The 16,820-nt window shown below is 36.4% G+C and overlaps 1 protein-coding gene across 2 annotated transcripts; it reads right to left on the bottom strand.

The window, feature by feature from the left end:
* Positions 1–4,730: 4,730 nt before the first annotated feature.
* LOC135583707 (2-oxoglutarate-Fe(II) type oxidoreductase hxnY-like) lies at positions 4,731–15,762 on the bottom strand. 2 transcript variants are annotated; one of them, XM_065187340.1, is made up of 12 exons: positions 15,552–15,762; positions 14,140–14,335; positions 11,885–11,983; positions 11,318–11,369; positions 9,743–9,882; positions 9,563–9,663; positions 9,406–9,464; positions 9,040–9,096; positions 8,507–8,552; positions 7,717–7,796; positions 7,431–7,504; positions 4,731–5,177 (listed from the first exon to the last, which is right to left on the bottom strand). In XM_065187340.1, the coding sequence occupies exons 1-12, from the start codon at positions 15,645–15,647 to the stop codon at positions 5,146–5,148; spliced, it is 1,032 nt and encodes a 343-aa protein (XP_065043412.1). In that variant the 5' UTR covers positions 15,648–15,762; the 3' UTR covers positions 4,731–5,145. The 2 variants fall into 2 exon arrangements, with proteins under 2 accessions (XP_065043412.1, XP_065043413.1); XM_065187341.1 differs by having other exon boundaries at positions 9,761–9,882; positions 15,552–15,761.
* Between the last annotated feature and the right edge of the window lie 1,058 nt (positions 15,763–16,820).

Here is a 16,820-nt window from a genome sequence, read left to right as displayed (position 1 = left end):
GTTGTTGGAGGAGCACCATCGACTGTTTGCCATTGGAGTGTTGGAGAAGCAAAGGTTCAGTTGGCCGGGCCAATAGCAACTCAGGAACATGTACTCTTGTCTTCTCCACTTTGGTAGGTGAATGAATGTTAGCGGCAGCCATGATGATACTCTCATTTGATCATAAATGTTGTTGATGCAGTGGTTAGGAACTGGAAGCGTGCATGCACGGGCCTTTTTACCAGATGCTACAGCAGCAACCGTGAGCGTTCTGGTTGCACGCTGAGAACGAGTGAGTGAAGAACAACAACAAGAACAACAACAACGGGGGTAGGAGGGAACAGGAGGTCCCGTGTCTGGTGCCAGGAGACGGGTTGTACTGATGTGGTGGATGCAGGGGAGGGGGGGCGAGGACATTGAATGGGGCACAAAGGTGTGGGTTGCTGCTTGTGTACTACGGGAGGGAAGAAGCTCGCACGTCTATTTATGGAAGGGGATGGCTGCTTTCGGCCTGGCAAGGGACAAGAACAGTGATGGGAGCAGTTAGGACTGCCTTCGTCTTCCCCCTCCCCCCTCCTTTGTGACCTTCGATGCAGTCCAATAATTCATTTACTTCGGAGTTTCACTTTCGAGTTCATTTCGTTTCGAGATATCGAAAAAGGTGAAGATTCAACTCACAAAGAAAACTATTGTCAGAAAATAAAAAGGAGTATTTAGCTGCATTGTGTGTTAGTGTTGTTGAGAACATATTGCTAATTTTTATAGTACGATAGATGATAATAATATTGAGAATAGTCATTCATGTTGGGAGAAAAAAAAATTGAAAGAAGAAAGGGATTGATTATATGATTGATTGGGTCTCTAATAAACAGTTTCAAAATTGAAAAATGATCACAAAAAATTTTGTCTTCTACTATATTTCTAAATCAAATAGCTTGGGATGCATATGTTGTTGCTGCTTTTATAATCTATATTTCTAAATCAAATAGTTGATGTTGCCACAATGGACTGTTTTTTTATATGATCATAAAATTATTCTAGATCTTAAGAAGAAAATATAACATCACTATCAGTAAATCCAATCAAATTAAAATAAAAAATCTATTATAAAAAATTATCAACATCATGAGTTCCATTTAAATAATGTAGGATTTAGATTTGTTGCATGGAGATGAACTTGTGTTGGATTCTCCATATATAATATCTAGTATGGTTGCAATCAAGTACATAAGATTCTCTATTATATATATCTATAAAAAAGTAGTATCAATTTTCTTAGCATAATTGAGTTTCAAACCTGTTTGAACTGAGACTTTTCTAGAAAATAAAAATTTTTACATCTTTTGTTCAATTTTAATTCCAAGATAATATTTCATCAAACTCGAGTCAATCATATTAATTTTTTTTTCATAAAAGATTGAAACTCATGAATCATATCAGTATCATTACTAATATAAATAATATCGTTCACAAACAATTAATATTCTCCTTACCTTTTCATATAAGCAAATAAGGTATGTTGATAGTTACATTTTTCATATTCATGTGTCTCAAAATATGCATCAATATGGTACTTCCTTTAAACTAAATAATATCTTTTTTTAATCTATATACCTTATTTTTAAATAATTTAATTATGAATTCAAGAGGTTGATTAACATGAAATTCTTCTTTAACTCATCATGTAAAAAAACTTATTTAATATCTAATTGATAAGTTGACCAATTATTTTGAACCATAAGAGAAACTACCAACCATATTGTTTCTTATCTACCCATTGATTGATGCAAACATCTCATTATAATCAATCTATTTCTTATTTTTGTAGCTTTTTACAAGTAACCTGACTTTGTATTATTCAAAAATGTCATCTTGTCTTAATTTTATTCTATAGATCTATTTTTGCACTAATAGTTTTTTGCTTTGGAGGTAAATCAACTAATTTATATCCTCTTGCATTACTTTTGTTTACTTTCCATCAAGTTACATCAAGTGACTAGATCACTATATATAAATAAGGTAAAGTGAATTGAGATATTTTTTGTCTCCAAAATCATAGAGATTAACAGTGTAATCTTTCATCCATCTTAGGTATCTTCTAATTCTTTTAGTATAATCATAGATAATGATAAGACTATTTAGTCCCACATTGATTGAGGAGTATGAGAGTCAAGGGCTTATGAGTCCATCAGGTCTCTTTTACCCTCAAAAGTATTTTTTGAAACTCACATACTTCGAAAGGATAAAATGATACTAATTCCTCATAAGCTCATGAGCCGCATCAATGATCGACGATCAAGTTGTTCCTTATCCGATGATGATATTAAATTTGTAAGTCTTTGAATTCTCAACCCAAAAATATCCAAAAAAAAATCTTCGGCAATAATTTAGTTTTGAATGTACTTTTAACCTTGTTCCTTATTGTTTTATTCTTCCATTTTACAATATTATTGTGTTGTGAAGTACATACTATAATCAATTTTCTCTCTCTATAGTGCTATTTTTCTTTCTAACAGGTTAATTTTCTCTACCTAAGAGGATCTAATCAGGCTTTAATACCATGTTAGGAGAAAAAAAATTTGAAAGAAATCAAAACTTAGGAGAGAAGAAAAACAAACAAAAATTATTCACATAACCCTTATCGATTGAGCAGCACCTCCTCCTCTAGGCAACGAGGGTAGCAAGAACGATACTTCTTTGGCAATCTTTCTCTCTCTCCCTCTCTTTGGTTTTTTGGATTGCTGTGATTTGGGTGAGATCATCCCAATAAAAATTTGTTGCGACTTAGAACAACTTGGGACTCTTATCTAACCTTATTCTAATTTAAATTTAAATTATATTATCTAATAATTCAGTCATCAATAAATTATGTAATTATGTATCCTAAGGATTATAGAATAATAACTTATCGAGTCAATTTTCTTATCAGCATTGCATTGTATGGCCAAATCAAAACTTATTAATTTTCTTATCAGCATTTATGGTCAAATCAAATCAATACACTCGTTGACTATGCTATTGAGCTCATAGGTGTTGATTTGATGAAAATAATATATTAATCATATGGCAATGATGTATCGATGATGATTATGTGTCGTAGTGGATTCTAATTCTTGTCATGTCATTTTTAGAGCTGATAAATTATTTTTTCTATTTTTACCCTTATTGAATAAAAAAAGATGAAAGAGAAAGAAGAGAGAGAAAGAGCTTCCACTTGCCCCTTGATGATAATGACATGGCATCTGTAATGGTCGAAGAATTGATGGATAATCTAATTCATTGAACCTACCTAGTGAACGATTAGAAAAGAAAATATTTTTATTTTTTTCAACACAAAATATAAATTTGATAAATTATTATCCATTACTCTTTTGATTCAATGGATTTTCATTTGTTATTAATTACTGAAATTAGTTATATATCGAGGGTTTTAATAACCACTCAAATTTTTAAGAAAACATATGTCATCATATTTTTGAAGCTTTAGTTTATAGATGCGATATGATCTATATATCTTTAAGCAATTGATCCGATAAAACAAATTGAAAGAAAAAAATATCTTTCAATGTACTATTTATACAGTTAAAAATCTCATAGGATATGAAAGAAAAGGATCGCATGATCTTAAATCGATGTTATCTCAAATTTATCAATGAAAAGTTGATCTATTTTTATTAGTTTTTATAATAAATTTCTTTCGCGCATTGGAACTCATTATTTGTATTTTTTTAACACTCTCGATCGCTATTTATAAGTATTAGATGACTCAACTCAACATATTAATAATAGATATTTATATTACTTAATATCTTATATTTAATACATTAGATATTTTACTCCCAACTTAAGTTTTAGGAATTTATAATCACCCAATTAAAATCCCGACAATATCAGAGCATGTTGGTGAATCACGAGGCAAGTGGTTCCCGTGCAACAAGCGACACACCTAAATCGTGATGGTGGCATAATTTTAAGACCCCACCAGCACTGTCACGTGGCAAATACATGCACCTGTAAGAGTTGGTGTGCACAGGTGCCATGTCCATCCAATTCAACCCTCCAAAGAGCATGTCAGTGCCAAGTCACATACCACTGGACGAGAACAGGGATTGACACACCCATAGAGTTCAGCTAGCTTACCTGTTCCTGCCCACTGTGGTCCTTGTCATCTTCTTTGACACGAGAAGAAGAAGAAGAAGAAGCACCATTACGTAGCATAACAACAAGGAATCGTCTGACCATTTCTCTTGTGCTAGGTCACATTTGTACCGGTGGACTGAGGTGAGGTGCATTTGGTCCTGACAATTAGACTGAGGTAGATGACACCGTGTTCTGAGCTTTCGAGAAGCTTATTTAACTTAGTTTTCTTCGCTAAGTACTCTCTTAATACGAAATACTCAAACATTGCTTTTATTTTAGTTGATTATTTCTTAATTTTTTATATTATGAAGGGATCAAGGGTTAAGATTAGCACGAATGATTTTGTTAAGGGCTAAGATCTTAGACCTTAGGCCCTCCTCCTTTTATATAAGGGATCATTTGATCGAACGATCATTGATGTAATTTGTAGATTTACGAGGAATTATTCATTTTGGATGATTGACGTACCTGTACGATTTTATCCTTTCGAAACTCATGAGCTTTAAAAGACAAGGATAAAAGAGATCCGATAAACTTAAGAACAATTTATTCTCATACTATTCAACAAATATGGGATTAAATAATTTTATCATAAATAATTATTTACAATATTGTAAAAGAGCTACGCATGAGAATATATTCACTTGGGCAATATAATTTTTATAGGGTTTCGGATTGAATTCCTTCATCTTTTGATATCTCAACCTCGCGATCAACTCAATAACCAAAAGACGTGAAAGCACATCCCTATGCTTTGCAAAAGAGAAATAGAAGAAAAGGGTAGGGAAAGAAAACAAATCACGCTCCCACCTCGGAGACATAGGCTGGCATACATGACTGCCGTTCCTAGATGTTGGCATGGCAAAGAAGCCATGGGAGAGGAGAGGAGAGGACAGCATCATCCCTCCTTGACCATTAATGCATCTCACATGCAGGTACCTTAATGCACTTGCTTGTTGTCTTTGTACGGTCGCTCTTCATGGTGCTTTTGATAGGTCCGAGTTTTCTCCCCTACTTTGGCCTCGGTCAAGCCACAGCCTTTGAACTGTTCACCAAGTCTGCAACGAAAGAGATGGAACAACACATAAAGTATGGTTAAAGTGGGCAGCAATAAAAGAGGAGAAATCATGGTGTATGTTTGCTCGAATTGGTAAAACCATGTCTCCCCCACACATGGTAATGTGCTCTCATGTCCTCTCATCGAGCTCATGTACTGAGAGCTCCTCCCTCCATGCATGACGGCTGCTTCCTCCTAGGTTGACTTACGGGGGGCCAGGCCACTGCCAATGCTTGCATGGGTTTGGTTGCATGTTCGAGAGCAAAAGTACCAAATCCTCATCATGTCTCGACATGACTAAAGCCAAATACCAAGTTTTGCTGCTCTACTTCAAATCTGTACCACATGTGAGGACAGAGCATCGACGACTCACAGATTTGTATCTTGTTGCTGTAAGTTAATGTAGACGAGGACTGTGGAGTCCTCATCTACATTTACCTGGTCTTGGCCCGCAGGCCAGGTGAGTCGTTTCCCTGCTGTCTTCCCCGTAGCCGGTTCTTCCTGATCTATTAATTGGAGGAGAAAACCTACGCCATTTTTGTCACTTGACTGATGTGACAAGCTCGAAAAGTAGCATTCAGGTTGCTTGTTGGAATGCCTGCACGAGGCTGATGATATGTTCTCCAATGTGACCAACAAACCCATTCCAAATCGGGTGCGACATGGCGTTGCACGACGCCCGCCCAGGAGAGGGACTGGCGAGCCGAAAGTGAACCAGTACAACTGTGATGCTCGAGAGAGTGATATCCGAAGGTGACCTCAAAGTTTGGCGTGTGAGTTAAGGAAGCAACGACAAGATAAGACGTTCTGAAGGTTGTCTGCATTGCGTGTGTGTGTATATATATATAGATAAACCCATCAGTTCCGATCCAAAGGTAGTGAGTGGCTTTGGACCAGGCTGTATCTTTGAGACGGCCCTTTGCGATGGCCTGGTCCAAAACAATTATAACAACAATGATAGTGAGTCGAGAGGCCCAGTTCTGTTGACTCCAAAGATGGGAGGCTAAACCCCTTTTATAGTATGACTTGGAGAGCCACTAAGAGTTAATCAAACCTACTTTTGCAACTTTAGATAGCTGGAGGTCCATTATATCCATCCCTTTGGGAGAGATACTGATGGTCCATGGTGTACTCGGTAAACTTGGTTCACAAGCCACAGGAGGACAGGACCACCCATCTCATGGCGATAAGTTGGAGTTGCCTCCACAAATTAAGGGCGCTTTCCCATTGGGTTTCAGGTCATTGGCTGTGCGCGGCATGTGTAGGGGTGTAAAGCTTTCGGCAAGCGACAACGACACACAAAGCGAGGGAATCTGGTCGAGCGAGTTCCAGGAGCGATCGGAGGAGTCGCTCCTCCTCAGGGCGAGCATGTCCGCCGACCGCATCAGCCACGCGCGCCCGTCGTCACTGTTCTAGCCACATGGTCGAGGCGCACAAGAGACAAGGAATCACACGTCGAGGGCGTCGGGCGACGATGACGCAGATGGCGCCGCTAATTGTAGCGGAAGGCGAAGCAGGTGAGGTGCCTCCAGAGCAGCCTCGTCCTTGCGAGCGACTCCTAAAGTTTTTGGCGCATGTGTTGGCCGTGTCACTGCTTGCTGTCACCACAGCGACAATCTAACATACACCTTGGTCCCCAAGTTCCATAGGTTGGCATGGGTTCAGTGAAGCGGGTTACAAACGGGCCGTGCAATGGCTTCAGTTAGACCAACAAATTATCCGCAGATTTATTTTGTTGGGCCCGCATAAACCACAGCTCAGTCCGCCCCCAATGCTTCCAAACATGAGCACATATCTACAGTTGGTAGCCAATGGAGGAAGAGACTTTATGTTTAATTGGGCCCCCATATGGCCCGGCCCATGTCAGTTAAGAACCTAAACTACCAGCTTAAAACATTATGCCTCCTCGATCGGCGATGTATGTTCAAAGAAAAGTCAGCATGAGCAGATTTCAGCCAGTATATGTTCGACATCGAATGATCTGACATAAAAAATGTCTCAAAGCTGTCGACTATATTTCTTGTTGATCAGCCACATTGGATCATGATACTTAAATATGTGCCATGCAGGCAACTCTAATAGATCAAGGTTCTACGAAGCTCAACAGTAACATTAGATAATAAACAGAGACTACCATTCGTATGACAATAGAAATAGTTACAAAGAACTAATATGGAGAGAATTCTAGTGAGAAGGATGAATTATGACGATATTGCAAATAAACTCGATTATTTCCTTTAAGATGGATGTTTACCATAAGTGCTGAGGTCGGCATGCGTGTCTTTGTATCTTTGGAGCAGGTATGCTGAACAAGTCACTGCAGGGAACCTGATTGAGAGAACAAATCAGTAAAACCATGCGATTTAAAGGTGATTAAGGTCCGTAAGGATGCTTTCTCTAAGGTCAAAGAACGAGCACAAGGAACATGACATGTCGGAGTTGTTTTAAACTCTCTATTGTGATTTAGATCCACAAAATCTTGATCTGTTACTGCAGACAAATGATACTCTTAATTCATGTAATACTAGCATAGAACTTACTTTGGCGGATTTGTCTCGGACTTGCAAGTTGGCAAACACTCAACCAGACACTCATGGCTTGGCTCCACAAAGTAAGCAATCTGATCAAATATATAGAGACAATTTAGCAGTGTCCAAATTCAGTGCAAGTTCAGAATTCAATGCTCAATTCAATTAAGTCCAAGATCCTAATCATATCTGTTAGAGCCAAAATGATAAATCCAACATGACCTAAGAACGGCACTTGCCATCAATGATAAACCAGTATTATAGCCACCTAAGAATGTGACCGTTCTTGCCATGTTTTGGTTGGATCTACATAAAGTTGGGACTAAGTTCATGTAAAACTTGAGACAAATGAATGAATGAAAAGGTGGAGGACAAGAGTGTCAATTTACTCTAAAAAATATAGATACCACAATTGGGATAAAAGTTTGCATTGATCAAACTTGATACAACTTGTGCACAACGAAAGAAGACATTATTATGTTAAATGTGTGATAGCAGACAATAAATATAGGTTAATGCGGAACAACTTGATGCCACTTAATATCTTGATTTGCATAAACATAATTTTTTGACATATCACATTCTCCTATATCATGCATTTGGGATGAAACCACAGGCTAACAATTTTATATCTTTGCTAAGGCAATTTTATATATTTTTTGACATATCACATTCTCCTATAAGAATTGTTTGCTAAGGCTAACAATTAGAGAGGAAGGTAGATTATCTAGCATTGAAGATAAGAAGTTGCAACCCTACAGCCGATGTTCATACTGTAATATGTAAGAACAATACAACTTACGGAATAGCGCTCTCTTCCATCCAGAACTACTCTGTGGATCGTGGACCTACATCCAAGCAAAAAAATTAATGTCGCTTTCAATGGAGAGACTGGTTCTGAACTAGTCAAGACATCAATGCACAATTTCCTCGATATGACATGGACAAAAGCAAATTTACTCGATTTTGCAACAAATACTTGAGTCTCCTTTTCCAATCCACAATACAGATCTACAAGGCCTCTATAAAAGGAAGACAACAATAACAAGAAAGACAAACAGTATAATAGAACAAGAACAACAAGCAGTAACAACAATTGCAATATTATTGAGGTCCTAAAAAAAGGAAAAGTAATAGGTAGAAATGAGGGTATTTATTTTACAAGCAACATATGACATTAGTTAAGGCTTCAATTCACAAAGGTCAAGGATAAGAACAATTTTCTGGTTGCAGACAATCAAGATAACCTGTTTTAAATTAGTTACCAACCACATTATGTAAATGCAAGTGATTCCATACTGGTACATTATGCTTCTTGATAAGATATAGGAATACCTGAAAATGCAATTACTCCAACGTTCCAGCATGTCACCAAGATTAACTATGAAGCCTCTGAAGAAAGCACAAACAGTGTTGGAATTATGTCTCTCTTTCCACTAAATCAAGACTGTGATGTGAAAGACAAACAGAACATTCACTACAACCTTACAGTATATATGGTTCAAAAACAAACAAGGTAACTGAAAAATATTTTCAGTTGCATGAATTGACATATAACTCAAACTAACTAGATATGGTGATAAACACTAAACATATATTAAAGCGAAACCATATGTTGTAATGAGTTGCCATAAGAAAACCTATACTTAAGGTATATCATCTCTATCCTTGCATATTAAAAGCAAATTGATGAAAACTAACCCCTTCACTGGTGCCACATATTCCCATACTTGAGGTTTAGCATCTCTATCCTTGCATATCTGCATCATAATTGAAAAATGAATATCCACCTCAATGATGGTAAACTGAGATTAAACAAGAGGATTAATCAATCTATAGTGTCAAGCTTTGAACTCACTTGTAGCCCTGCTACATCATCCGTTGCCAGCAGAGTGATCAAACCATAATCAGAATGTGCTCCAGCTCCAAATACACCTTTATCAGGATTTGAAATTTTACCTGATAATTATAAAAGATATTCATCATGGCATGCATGCATCACAATAAACTTCATAATAATAAGACTCTAAGGTATGACCTGTAAATTGGTTTGCACCTTCATAGTGTAGGAGTCGCAACGTTGCAATAGCCTCTCCAAGCATTTCTGGCTTATCAAAGAAGCCGGCATCTAAGTCAAGTGCAAGTGCTATAATTCTAGCAACAGCTCTGGCGACTCTCCTAAAAGTGAAGGAATAGGTCAAGATAACAAGGATAGCATGTTCACTTCACGACTAAAAGCACAATGTTCATATTTTAAGTATCATTTTCAGTAAATTTTTTAGCTTCAACTATACCTGCATACCAATTTCAAGAAGAAAAAACTCTTGAACAGCAACTGCACTTCTAGCAAGTTGCTGTTTCAGTGTTTTTACAAGAAGAAAAGAGAGCAAAAATGCAATACTGTAGTCAAATCTAGGTGATGGACCACCGTCAACATGTAAAACCAAAGGCATCAACCTCATGCACATACTCTCACGAGTTGGAAATAATGATTTAAAATCACATGAGATCTCATCCATACCAGTCAGTAAACAATGCACCAAACATGGATCAGTATGCGGTCTGCACAACCAGTCAGCAGCCAATGAGCCTGCATGTTCCAAGTTTTTTTTATCCTTTTCCTCAAACTTATGGTTAATTCGACTGCAGCTGTGTCAAGCCAGTTCAAGTCATATCGAACTGGTTCAAGTATTGAACTGATCCAGGTTCAAATCGATCTAATAGCCTACGCATACAATGCAATTCAAGTAGCAATTAACTACAAAGGCAGAGAAAGGAGAGAAAGAATTAGAGCGTAGGTATGTTGTGCATACTTCTGTAGAACCCCTAACTTTAGTCCTAAATCGAAAGTGGTAAAGATCTTAATTGGATTGTAAGAGCCTGATGGACATGCTACTATTAACTTGTACTTGAGCATTCTAGACCAATCAACTCACGGTAAATAGTATCAAAGCCGACCTAGTATTGGGCATGTTGAGAGGCTCGAGTAAGAAAGATAAACACCGGACAAGGTTAGACAACACGCCACAACATGAAGCAACTGTTGGGCTAGGTTTCACATACACCATGTAAGAGTTTGATTCTCGGCTAAGTAGGGGAGATTGTAACACCTCCAAGCCTATTCTCTCATCCAAAGTGGATAATAATCTGAATTAAATTATAAGGGCTTCATGGACGTACTATCATAATTTGGACTCAAAACATTTTAATTAGTAGTTTAGCTCAATATACCACCAATATACCGGTACCGCATAGGACCAACTTGATGCACAGGATACACTCTAGTATTCACTCTCATATAAATGAAATGCATAGCATAATATAAAATCACTAGTTTTGTCATGTTCTTAGAGTGTCACATTAAAGAATGGTTTATTGGATGAAACATGATAATTGAAAGACATGAAGGCTGTGATGATTTATTACAGTCCCTAGAAAACAGTATCTGTTGCCTGATGGTAAAAGCTCTTGCATAGTCTTGAATTCTAAGATATTGCGAATGAAATACTGAGGCTCTTCTTTCGTAGGAAACATATTTAAAATGTCATAATAAAAAGCATAGAAGAATGATATTGTGATCATGTGGGATTGAACAGAAGTACTTAGTACTTACAATGCCTCCTTATGATATCGCTCCATGGTTTCCCTCCATCTCGGTAAAATATCTTCAGAAAGAAAACAGAAAATCAGATTGAAAATTTCAGATTCAATATAACTAGTGAATGCAACTCTCACTATTCAAAATTGATTCCGTCAATAAAAAATAACTTCAAAAGAGTGAATTGCCAAGTGACTAAGTTGCTTCTATGTAGAACAGGAAAAGATTACAGATGGCATAAGGAAAACTGAGCATGTTAATGCCCCATGTATTTGGCTTCTGTACAGATACTTGAATAGCCAAAGGAACTTAGACAAGATCTGAGCTTATGATTGACAAAGCTTTGTCAAGCCCAGTGAACTCTCTTAACTTCTAGTTCATTTGTCATACCAAGCAATAAAGTTATAAAGATTCAAAGATAGTATCAGCAAAAAATTTGAAACAAATACACAAGAGTCATTATAAACTTTATAAAATATTAGAAGATGACAGTGTCAAAATGTAATGTCTAACTTTTTCTTCAATCTCTACTTTCATGATCTGATCAAATTCCAGGGGATAGGAAGCACACCAGCAATTTACCTGCAGATGGCCACAGATTTGGTCCATAAAATGGTTTTTCTGCTTGTGGATCATCTTCATGTATTTCAACGCCAATATAATATCCCTCCTTATAATCACCTAGAAAACAGTAAGCACAGATTTTTTTAAAAAAATATGCTTATTAAAAATGAAGCAGATTAAGAAGAAGCATTTATTAAAATTCCGACTTCAACTGAAAAGATGTTTGTAGATTGTGAAGACAGTTAAGGGCTTATTGCCATAGACTGTAAGACCAAGGTTAAACTAATTGATTAATTGATTGAACTTAAATTTTCCAGTCCAGATTCTACATTCTATTTTATATCATTAATTGAATTACAAAGAGGCTAGCCAAAAAAGAGTTTACAAGTTTTCACTACTATGCTACAGGTTTACAACAACAGCAAAGCCGCAGAGTGCCCAACTACTATGTTGCAAGTCTGAATAACCAAAATTTTTAAGTACAAGGTCCATAACAATACCTTTTGGTAGATGTCAAGTGACCTTAAAAATTTGATAGGTTCATGGTTGAGCCAACGTGAGACAATTTTCACAAAGTCTCACTATTCACAGTTTTAATGTTAATGATGAAACCTTAAAACACAGAAATATCTTGATTTAGATTATTCTAAAGCAAAAAGCACAACAAAAGGCTGTAGTCAGGACCATGACAGGCAGGGATTGATCTATGACCAATGCAACAAGTGGCTACAAAAGCGCTTCGATGAACTTAATGAACATTAAGCCAATATTTCGTTCAATTAATTAGCTTCCTAACATGTTTTCAAAAATAAAAATGGAATAGGTCTGCTTTTATCTAAAATAAGGTAAAGGAAGAAAAAGCCATGAATCAGTATACTTTCTATATAATGATTTGTTAAATAGTACTGAAACGCATACATCATATCAAGGTTCATTGTACCCGGTGTACTGTTCGGTATGGATGGTATGTACCGGTTCGACAAGGGACTAGTACGGAGCGTACATTAATACACCCCCATATACCGTGTGTAGGTACGCTCAGTATGACTCAGTACAGCTCGGTATGTACCGTACCGACAGTTGGTTGGTACACCGGTACAAACCGATAAGGTGAACCATATATCATAGTTTATGTATATTTACAAGAAAACATTGGTGGTGTACATAAAAAGATGAATATCAGATTAGGAAACTTCTAGGTTAATCTATAACTAATTCAAACTGTCTCAAAGTCGATGTTAGCAAATAATATTAAAGATATATAGCATTAGGTAGACATAGATAATAAATATGTTATATAATTTTAAAATATAGCAAGAAGAATAAAAACATTTTTAAGAGATGGAAGAGATATGTTAACTTTGTATCATCTTTGATGAGGGGAAGAACAATAGATGATTCCCTAGAGGTCAGAAAACTAGTATGAAGTCTCTCCAGCATGATCAAGGCAAAATAATACAGAATATCTGAGACATTGCCCTTAACAGTACTAAATGGCCAGGAAGTATCCAAATAGTAGAATTTGAATAGTTTCGTAAGAAGTGTTTGTTTCTTAGAAATTGAAAGATAATCCATCGTATTAAATTAGCTTGCATAAGAGTCTCCAAAAACAACTTGGATCTTCGCCTATTAACCATTGGATTGAATCCACAGCCAGGTGACATTTAAGATGTTCTGGTACTCTAATTGCATAAGTTATAATCAGGCCTTGTCTCTGATTAATGTATGTGATATTCATGCATGTGATTTGATATAAAAGCATACATGTACAATTAGTTAATTTTATTTTTGTTATTTACTAACCTTGTCATTTCAACATACACACACAATAATAACTTTGTCCGGTTCAAATAAGCAGTTTGATTCTAAAACATGTTATTTTTCAACAATCAAATATCTATTTGAAATTAAACCAATTTCAAACATTAGTATAGTGAACATCATTTTCTTACAACTTCCTAGAACAGACAATGAAATATAGCACTTTGCAATCTCTCAATTATTACTGAAAAGCATACTCAAACATAACTTGCAATCCAAATTATAGCTAAAGATCATCTTTAATCTAAACAGTCAAATACCAAACAAGATATCAAATGCCAACCTTTAAAAATACATCCAAAAGCAACTGAAAAATTAGGCTACCGAAATATTGATTCAAAAGATAGCAGATATTAACTCTAAGATATTAAATAAGCTAAAATAAAAAAGAACAGTGGCAATATAACATGTTTAAGAACAAGAGGCAAAAGAGAAAAGAACTAAACACCGACCATTTATCTGATGATCTGGGTCCAGAGTCTCATCTAGAATAGGTGTATAACCTCGATGTTTCTCATTTCTAAGCAGCTTCATTTTATCGTCTATTGGCAGATCAAAAAATTTCTTGCTTTGGGCAAAAACTTCATCCATAAACTCTTGGCTAATTCCATGGTCGATGACATAAAAAAACCCAGAATCTAGGCATGCCTGACAACCAATTAACAAAGGAGAGTAGAATTAGAAAACTAGCCTTTGAGCATCAGAAGGAAAGGAGAAAGGAAAAAGAGGAAAGTACATAGAGGTGTACAACATTTATCATGCCAAAAAAAATCATAGATGAATTTACAGTTGGAGTTCATCGTCAGTATCTTCCTATATATCATATCATAATGCTAATGATGTCATGATAACCATAATTTTATTGCCAAATGTTACAATAATGTCGCATTTACTTCACAGAATTTGATCACTAAAACTGAAATATGAATGAACAATTCTGACTCCTATCATTTGATTGGGAAACAAGGAGGGGGGGACAAATTCCCCCCGTGAAGAGTTCTGAAATCCTACTATTGGGGTAGGATTTTAATCAAATTATTTAACAAAAGAGCTTTGAAATAGAAAAATAATTTTTGTTTTGCCACAAAAATTCTGCATCAAAAAATTGAATAATAATATTTTTATTTTTCAAATGAAAACCAAACTCATGTAATCTTTGACCACAAGTAGGGAACGAGATTCCCTCAAGTAAGTTTAATCCCACAAAAGTTAGTGGAGGGGCAACATCTACTACAACGGTGAAGAAATGCACAACTTGCACAAGATGGGGATTGAAACCCTAACAACTTCTCACTTGCGAGGGATGGTCTATCGATCAAGACAAGGGACGGTGTCCAGACTCGAGTTCGGCTTGATTTTGAGCCAGGCTAAATTTGGGGTCCATGCTAACACGTAAGAAGCCAAAATTGATCATTCATCTAAGCAGCATACCATTATTTCACGCCAACCTCGACCATACTTGGCTCCATTACAACCTTAATCGAGACCATTAAAGAGAGGGAACAAAAACCGATACACATCGAAAGAAGAAAGTTATATTAAGGAATCGAATGAATCGAGGAACGGCAGAACTGCCTTCAATATCTGCAAATAAACTACAAAAACTCAAAATGAATAGAATTACAAGATGCTTGATCAGAAAGGAACGAAGAAAAAATTGAATCATCTTGGAAGCAAGCCGGTATAAGAAAGAAGAAAATTCTGATCCGACGAATCAAAAGATTCCATTTTTATCGAAAACTAGGGAATCAAGAACGGATTGGGGCCCTAAAACTAGTCGAACTCGAAACCCAAACCAGGGGGAGAGTCGGTGCAATCAAGCGGAAACGGGCAATCGAAGTGGGGAAGGGGATCAAAAGCGCACCTGCTTGAGAAGCGTAACGGATTTGTTGATATCAGGCTCCGAAAGACTGATGCAATCGAGCGACGTGGTGTGGGAGGCCGGTGCACAACTCGCCATTTCACCCGAAGCTTCTTCCGACAAATCTGCCCTGCTCTTGTTCTTCTTCCCTCTGCCCTCCCCTCCGACCTCAGCCTCTGCAATATATAGTGACGGGAGGGTCGATCACTGTCTCCGACACGCATCCACATAAAATGAGCCCAGCAAAGTCACCTCGACATTATTACGGTAAGAAAGATAATAACATGAATAATCGTGTGGAGGTAAATAAGTCTTCTTTTTATGTCTTTTTCCACAAAAACAATAAATATATTAGAAAAAGATTGATAATTTAAAATATTATCCAATAAATTTAATATTCAAAATTTCGATTTAGTTATAATATATTAGAATCACTTATTAAAGATTAATAACTTAAAATACTAAGATCAAGAAGTATAACAAAATAATATTGAACCAAATTTTACACTTACAACATCAGATACACTCATATTGAAGTATTTGATATCTCACGTGATCACTTACATATTTACAACATTAATTTTGAATGTATCAATTAGCTTAATTAATGTTATGATAGATTAGAGTCGATTGATGTTCATTTTTAATTCGGGTTATGGGGTTAAGAGCGTAGTGACTTGAGGTCAGATTTGGACCGTTTGATATTGTGATATGAGATCGTTAAATCAAAGTCAAAATTAATGATGAGAATGGTTAATGCGCATCGATCAACCATCGATTACAAAACCAAATCATGGATTAGAGTGATGTGTGATCCGTTAGATGGTGATGCACGCAGTATGGACCTAAGTTGACCGGATTCAACGGTCCATGCACTCGTCAATGGACAAAGGCACGATGTATTTGTGTGGAAGAGGACCGATGCGAAGTATGCGCGTGATCTTTTGCTCGATAGGGATCTATGAACAAAGGCACAAATCATGATGAAGCGCATCGGCACCTTCACAGGGAAGGGTGAAAGCAGCGTGTCAATAAAGAAGAAAAGGGGTCAAAAAGGAGAGAGAAAGGCATCACGGAATCAAAGTTCCTTTTTCCTTTAATTAAGAGGGAACGACGGTTCAAATTGAACTCATACGCCATCATCATCGCTGCCACATTTTATTGACCATACCTTCTTTTATTTAGTGGAGCGTGTGAGGAACGCATTTTTTAAGAAAATATTTATATTTTTGAGTTATTTCTTAAAAGGAACTTCTTCTTTTTATTTTTTTA

This window comes from Musa acuminata, chromosome BXJ1-6 (genome assembly GCF_036884655.1).
Source record: "Musa acuminata AAA Group cultivar baxijiao chromosome BXJ1-6, Cavendish_Baxijiao_AAA, whole genome shotgun sequence".
In the NCBI taxonomy this organism is placed as follows: domain Eukaryota; kingdom Viridiplantae; phylum Streptophyta; class Magnoliopsida; order Zingiberales; family Musaceae; genus Musa; species Musa acuminata.
Note: the sequence above shows the minus strand (reverse complement) of the source record. Positions and strands in the feature narration are given on the sequence as shown.

What these genes read in the sequence shown, in the direction of transcription:
- LOC135583707 (XM_065187340.1), bottom strand. Translation starts at nt 15,647, where the DNA reads ATGGCGAGTTGTGCACCGGCCTCCCACACCACGTCGCTCGATTGCATC. An exon ending in TATGTGGCACCAGTGAAGGG is followed by an intron (nt 9,097 to 9,405) that starts GTTAGTTTTCAT and finishes TGCTTTCTTCAG; the next exon opens with AGGCTTCATAGTTAATCTTG. An exon ending in TGCCGACCTCAGCACTTATG is followed by an intron (nt 5,178 to 7,430) that starts GTAAACATCCAT and finishes CTTTCGTTGCAG; the next exon opens with ACTTGGTGAACAGTTCAAAG.